The following is a 7499-nucleotide window of genomic DNA, read 5'->3' on the forward strand; positions in this document are numbered from 1 at the left end:
GAGAGAATTGTTAAATGATTTTGGAGGGTGGAATTAAGGTAATTAAGAGTAAGAAGATGCAATTAAGTTGGGATTAGGATTATATGATGTGGTTAAGTTAAGGAAAATGAAGATTAGAGTAAAATAATAGTAAATGGGAAAAAGCAAAAGGATAGAGAAAAAGAAAAGAAAAGAAGAAGAAAAGGTTGACATTGACCCTCTCTTATTACCTCACAGTGAGTGGGCACAGCATCTCCCTCACTGTGAAAGACAAGCACTGAGAAAAGCTTTTGAAACAGAATATATCTAAATTAATTAGTAATACAGAATTAGAAATGAAAATAGATAGATCCATATATTTACTCTCTTCCTTTCTCCCCCACACAACACAACACAACAGAATCTATGCCCACCAAACACACTCACCCCACTCATCATTTTTCTTTTCCACCTTACTAACCACTTCTATTTATTCCCACCATTATTTTATTACATCTTTATCTTCTCTAAATTTTTTTACTTTTATTACCATTTTTTTTAAATCAAAACTCATTCGTTTATCCGTACACTCCTATGTTTTATTAAACAAATCTCAATACAATCTTTCTAAATTCTATCGTTCTCCTCATCAAACATTATTATTTGTCATACATTAATTCATTTTTAACTTATTTGAATGAGATTTATCTGTGATTAAAGAATTAAGCAATCGTGTAAATTTGAGAGAGAAGTGAGAAAAAAAGTTATATGTATTTAACATGTGTTGGAATATATATAACTGTGTTGAAACAGAAATTAAAAATAAAAATTTGATAAATGGAAAATGGTCATCTCCCCACAAAAACAGCAGCATCCTCTTCTCTTGATGATGAACTACTTCAACCCCAACACTTTCAAACCTCACTCACTTCACTCCTTCTCTCCCTCTTTTTTTCTTCTTCTTCTTCTTCTCTCTTCTCTTCTTTCGACTTTTGCTTCTTCCAATAACCACTTTCTCACTTCAACTCCATACACAAAACATCACAAACATTTTTCTTATCACCATATTCTTATTATTATTGTAATTATAATTACAATAATATAAAAACATTTTTGCATATATGCTCGCCAGAGATGCCGACGCCGGTAAGCACCGCGAGGCAGTGTCTCACGGACGAGGCGGCGCGTGCGCTCGACGACGCCGTCACGGTTGCCCGCCGTCGAAGCCACGCCCAGACCACCTCCCTCCACGCCGTCTCCGCGCTTCTCTCACTCCCATCCGCGGCGCTTCGCGACGCCTGCGCTCGCTGCCGGAGCTGCTCCTACTCCCCCCGCCTCCAGTTCCGCGCCCTCGAGCTATCTGTCGGCGTCTCCCTCGACCGCCTTCCCACAATCAAAACTGCTGGCTCCACCGGGGCGGACGGCGGGGCTGGCGACGAGGGTCCCCCTGTTTCGAACTCCCTCATGGCCGCCATAAAGCGCTCACAGGCGAACCAGCGGCGCCACCCGGATAGCTTCCACCTTATGCATATGATGCAGCAGCAGCAGCATCAGACGTCGTTGCTGAAAGTCGAACTCAAGCACTTCATTCTTTCTATTCTCGACGACCCTATCGTGAGTCGCGTCTTCGGCGAAGCTGGTTTCAGAAGCTACGACATCAAGCTCGCGCTTCTTCAACCACCTCCACCTTCAAGAATCTTCTCGCGGTTGACCCCTCCGGTTTTCCTCTGCAACCTCGAACCGGTTCAGAAGACCGGTTCTCGGCTGGACGAGAATTGCCGCAGAATCGTGGAGGTGGTGACGAGGAAGAGCAAAAGGAATCCTCTTTTGATGGGGGTGTACGCGAAAAGCGCTCTGAAGAGCTTCATCGAATGCGTGGAAGCTCGTAAAGGTGGGATATTGCCCTGTGAGCTGAATGGGTTGAGTGTGGTTTCGGTGGAGAAGGAGATTGGGGAGTTCTTGAGGGAAGGTGGGAATGGAGGGAAGATTTTCGAGGAAGTGGGTCGTTTGGTGGAGCAGTGTTCTGGTGCTGGGGTTGTGGTGTGTTTTGGGGAGATTGAGCTTTTTGTCGGGGGGAATGAGGGTGTTGCGTTTGTGGTTTCGCAGTTGACGAGGTTGTTGGGTGTTCATGTTGGGAAGGTGTGGTTGGTGGGCGTGGCGGGAACCTCGGAGGCCTATTCTAAGTTCCTGAGGTTGTTCCCTACAGTGGACAAAGATTGGGATCTGCATCTCCTGACCATGACCTCTGCCACCCCTTTCATGGAAGGACTCTACCCCAAGTCCAGGTGGGTTTGTTCTCACTTTCTCCTTTCTTTATTATTGCTTCCTTTTCCTTCCTTCTTTCCCCTTTCTTGTACTCTCTTCGCTTCAAAATTGGAACTTTTCTGTACTATTTATTTAGTATATTTTGGTTTGTGGCTAGTAAATAACAATAATAGAAAATAATATAAATATATATTATATGAAAAGGTAGTGGTGTGTTAGATGTGTGTGTTCAGGGGTAACATGGTTTTTCTTCTGAGGAAAAAGTTGACGACAAACAAATGATCATGTGTAAATGGAAGGTTTCTGACTAGTCTGCTTGTGTTGAAATCTTTCACTCCCTTCTTGACTCAAATTTTATGATCCCATTGGTTTCCTGCTTTTAGTTTCTTCCCTTTCTTTGTCTTCCTTTAATCTGTCACTGTTAAACTTGTTTTTGTTTGGTTACAGCGGAAACACAAAGGTAGTTTTTTTTTTTAATGTTATTATAATTATAATTAAATTTGAATCTACCTCACTGGTACGTTTAAGCAAGAAATTATTAACTGTGATAGGGTTTTTTAATTTAGGAGAAAATTTTCAAATTTTTTTACTGTGGTGAAGTTCATGATTCAATTTGTTTTGTTTTCGTAGAGAAAGTGATTCTTGAGTCCCAATAGATTTGGTGTGTGGTGTACTACTACTTATTTGGGGAAGGAGTGAATCTGAATCCTGAAAGTTTTCCTTTAATTTGTGGGGTTTTGGCCAATTACGTTCACACAATCTGGAATGGTCGCATTCAGTCTTCATTAGCATGATCTACATCTTGGCATGTAGAGAATCTGCAGAGATTTATTCATGTAGGCTTGCGCAGTAATAAATGTTATTTCTACAAGGCAGGCTTTTCGCCTGAAAGCTGTAATAAATGCTTCTTCTTTTTCAGTTTTTCTGCACCCCTGGCCCACGGGCCCCTCCACTGCTTTGGGTTATGTTGTGAACATATTTAGACTCCCTGAATGATACCTTAAAGAGGGCCTTTTATAGAGCCCATCAAACTACATAGCCCCCTGGGATGAATATGTAGGTTGTTGCATTCTACAGTTCAAAAGTATTTTTACCCTCACCCTTTTCAATGTAAACTAGGTATGTCAGAATGTAAAGACTTCATTCTCTCTCCTATAAATTTTCGCGTTGAATCTAGTTAGTAAGATACTAATGTTCTTCATATTAATGCAACGATCTCGTTGGTAGATTATATTTAATTACTTATATAAGTCTTTTTTTCTTTTTCTGAACCTTGAGATTTGTTGGGATTCTGGTGAGCATTTGTGACCTAACTCACATGTGTTTTTTTCTTGGTGGGAGATGTGATGATGCTTTAGAAGTCTATCTCATCATGTCCAATGTAGCTTCTGACAGTTCTGTGCCTATTGGATATAAAAGTTCACACATTTGATGGTAAACTTGCAGCTTGATGGGGTCCTTTGTGCCATTTGGCGGGTTCTTTTCTACAACTTCTGAGTTGAAAAATCCCGTTAGCTGTACGAATGCATCGTCTTTAACACGGTGTGACACATGCAATGAAAAGTGTGAACAAGAAGTTGCTGATATTTTGAATGTAGGTCCTGCAACTTCAGCGTCTGGTTACTCAACTAGCTTGCCTTGGTTACAAAAGGTTAATGTGGAGACAGATATGGCAAAGGTGTGTGTTATGATCACCTAATCTTGTTTTCCCTTCTTCAATGCATGAAGAGATATTCACATGCTCACACACATACTTGCAACATCTTGGGAGAATTGCTCTGCTGAACTGACCCACTAAAATAATATACAAGTACGGAATGATAATAAATGTACATCCCTACAATCGTAAAAAAAGAACACATTTTTCTGCCATAAAGATAACAAGGTCGCAGTATAGTGTTATAAGTGTAGCGAACTATAAGATAGTAGAAAATTTTACTCTATCTTTATACTGGAAAAAAAGCACTACATATTGAGGACTAAATTGGGGGCTCTCTATATAACATTGTATTTTCTCGTGTCAGCATGTGATTATTCATATTCCTTCATGTTCGTATACTTCTCTTTCTATTAAAATTCTTGGATACACCGTTGTCTGTGGTCTTGTTTTGCATCAGTTTGTGACTGTATTTATTTAAGAACGAACTTCATCATCCAGTGCAGACTAATGAAGAAAACACCAGTCTGAATGGGAAGATCTTCGGATTGCAGAGGAAATGGGGTGATATTTGCCAACGTCTTCATCAAAACCGATCATTACCTGAATTTGATATTTCTAAAACAAGGTTCCAAGTTCCTTCCCTTGAGGGTTTTCAATTTGGTCCAGGAAGTAGTAGCAAAGGTCCACCCCATAGCGAAATCCAATATTCTCAAAGTGCATTTCCATTTAAACAGATATTACCAGTTTCAGTACCACCTTTTGACACTGTTACCATCACTGATGAAGCAGATCACATGGCAAAAGTTTCTAAGAGTGATATGCACAGTACTTGGGTTTCTCCTTCCCCTAAGGCCAATTTGAGCCTACTTGATCACACACCATCTTCATCCTTGACTCCAGTGACCACTGATTTGGGATTGGGAACGATATATAAATCAGCCACTCATGAGCCAGACACCCCAAAACTAAGTGATCACAAGAAGCATCTTCACAACCTGCCAGATTCCCTTTCAAGTGATTTTAATCCTATGAATGAGTGTACTTCACACCAAATTGCTAGATCTTCTTCATGCTCCGGGCCAAATCTAGAAGGGCATTTTGAAACAGTAGATTTCAAGTCACTGTACCATCTTCTCACTGAAAAGGTTGGGTGGCAGGATGAGGCCATATATGCTATCAATCAGACTGTGTCACGGTGTAGATCTGGTGCTGGAAAGCGTAGTAGTGGCTCACATGTTAGAGCAGACACATGGCTTGCATTCCTTGGACCTGATAGAGTTGGGAAGAGAAAACTTGCTTCAGCACTGGCTGAGATTTTATTTGGAAACAAACAAAGCCTAATTGCTGTGGATTTGAGCTCTCAAGACAAGTGTTACCAATCAAACTCAGTTTTTGAATTCCAAGATTCATATTGTCATGATGTGCTTATGAGGAAGACAGTTGTGGACTATATTGCTTGGGAATTGAGTAAAAGGCCACACTCAGTTGTTTTTCTTGATAATGTAGATCAAGCAGATTTTCTTGTGCAGAATAGTTTGTTCCAAGCAATAAGAACAGGTAAATTCTCGTACTCGCATGGTAGGGAAATCAGCATCAACAATGCAATATTTATTGTAGCCTCTGGTGTGTTTAAAAAAGGCATTGGCTCTTTGAATATGGAGGAGGATCCTAAGATGTTCCCAGAGGAAAGAATCCTAGAAGCTAAAAGATGTGAAATGCAATTATCACTTGGACATTCTTCCCAGGATGCCAAAAGAAGTGGTTGCACTAATGTGAAGGTTGCTCAAAGAAAAGGGACCTCCAAAACAACAATCCTGAATAAAAGAAAGCTAGTAGAAAGTGGTGATTCTGAAGAGAGAGCATCATGCAAGACACTGAAGCAGGTGATGGAGTCATCAAGGTCCTATCTGGATCTTAACATACCTCTGGAGGAGGTTGAAGTGGACAACAATTGCAGTGATTATGAAAGTGAGTCCTACATAGTTGAAAAAAACCCTGGAGCCTGGTTAAATGACTTGTGTGATCAAGTTGATGAAAGAGTTGTTTTTAAGCCATTCAATTTTGATTCTCTTGCTGACGAAGTAATAAAAAGCATTGACATACAATTTCAAAAGACGTTTGGGTCAGAATTTGTGCTGGAAATTGAGTATGAGGTGATGACACAGATTCTTGGAGCTGCATGGTTATCTGACAAGAAAAAAGCATTGGAAGATTGGGTTGAACATGTTCTTGGCAGAAGCTTTGGTGAAGCTCAACACAAGTACCACTTTGCAGCAGAATATGTGGTGAAACTGGTTAACTGTGAAAGATTTTTTTTGGAAGATCAATCTCCTGGAGTATGCCTTCCAGCTAGAATTAACTTGAACTGAATTCTTGAACTGAATTTTTGCTCACTATGTATTTTGTAATTACATGTAAAATGTAGCTTTTAGGATATAGCATTTGGTAGTCAGTAGCATTTTTCGGCTAATCATCCCACAATTTTTTCTTTTTGTGGTGATCGTTGTGATGCAATTCCTATGGTAAAAAAATGTGTATCTTCACAAGGTTTTTCTTGCTTACCCCAATTTCTTTCTGCACTGATTTTTCTTAATTATTAAGATAAATAAATTGATTTATTTCTATAATGAATATTGTAATATCTCAAAAGTATAGTTTTAAATTATACTTAAGGATTCTTAGATTTACAATAAAATAAAAAGTTACAAAAAATAAAGCTAACTTACAGTTATTCTAAAATAATCATAAATTAAAACTTTATAGAAATCTATACTAATACAAATCATAAAAACAGACCGGTCGGTCATACAAGAGGTGTATCAATCGAACGGTCCTACAATAGTGTATTACACCGAAAAGTCTTATACTAAAAGCAAAAACAAATACAAGACCAAACGGTCTTACTCTTAGCGGAAAACCTTCCTCTCCTGTCAGCGCATGCTGCAGAATATCTTCTGCACACCCTTTTCACACCCAAAGGGTGATCATTGCAATAACAAGGACGACCGAACGGACAACATGACAAGACAGGAAAATAAGGGTAAGCTAGTGTAATTTAATTAACTCTGTAAACATTCATTTCATACAAACACATAAAACAATCATACTTTTACATAAATCACACCAACATTTTATAACCGACCACGTTCACTTTGACTATCTGGACTGTATGAATTATATAGCTACGACGTTCTTGCACTCATGGAAAGGTAATCTGGAAAATCATCAGAATTACCATAGCTGAAAACCCAAGCCGCCACATGAGGTTAGCCCTTCATCCCTCAATGTAGCTGGAAACCCAAGTCTACACATGAGTTTAGTCCGATAGCTGGAACCCCAAGCTATACGCAACCAGGCCTCTGCTATTCTCACCACATACGCTACCATTCTCTACTTGAGACTCGGTGACTATTAGAATGTCAGGATGAATGACATCTTAGTCTGACCATATTCATACTTTACAATTCTATTACTATTTCTGAGATATTCCTCCTTGGAACACTCGTTCATATCCATATAATACAATCACATCATATTGTAATGCAATCATACTTTTTCATATCAATACTATTCCACTCATATCACATTTTAAATACCATACTTCATTAACAACATA

At 39.3% G+C, this 7499-nt stretch overlaps 1 protein-coding gene across 1 annotated transcript; it reads left to right on the forward strand.

Annotated features, from left to right (window-relative positions):
- The first annotated feature begins 707 nt into the window (after window positions 1–707).
- On the forward strand, window positions 708–6444 carry LOC124829303 (protein SMAX1-LIKE 7-like). The gene is made up of 3 exons (XM_088116789.1): window positions 708–2243; window positions 3670–3901; window positions 4387–6444. Exons 1-3 carry the CDS (start codon window positions 1093–1095, stop codon window positions 6250–6252), a joined length of 3249 nt encoding a protein of 1082 aa, XP_087972915.1. The 5' UTR covers window positions 708–1092; the 3' UTR covers window positions 6253–6444.
- The last annotated feature ends 1055 nt before the right edge of the window (window positions 6445–7499 follow it).

The sequence above is a fragment of the Vigna umbellata genome, chromosome 5 (genome assembly GCF_029865625.1).
Source record: "Vigna umbellata cultivar VRB3 chromosome 5, Vumbellata_1.0, whole genome shotgun sequence".
NCBI classification, from domain to species: domain Eukaryota; kingdom Viridiplantae; phylum Streptophyta; class Magnoliopsida; order Fabales; family Fabaceae; genus Vigna; species Vigna umbellata.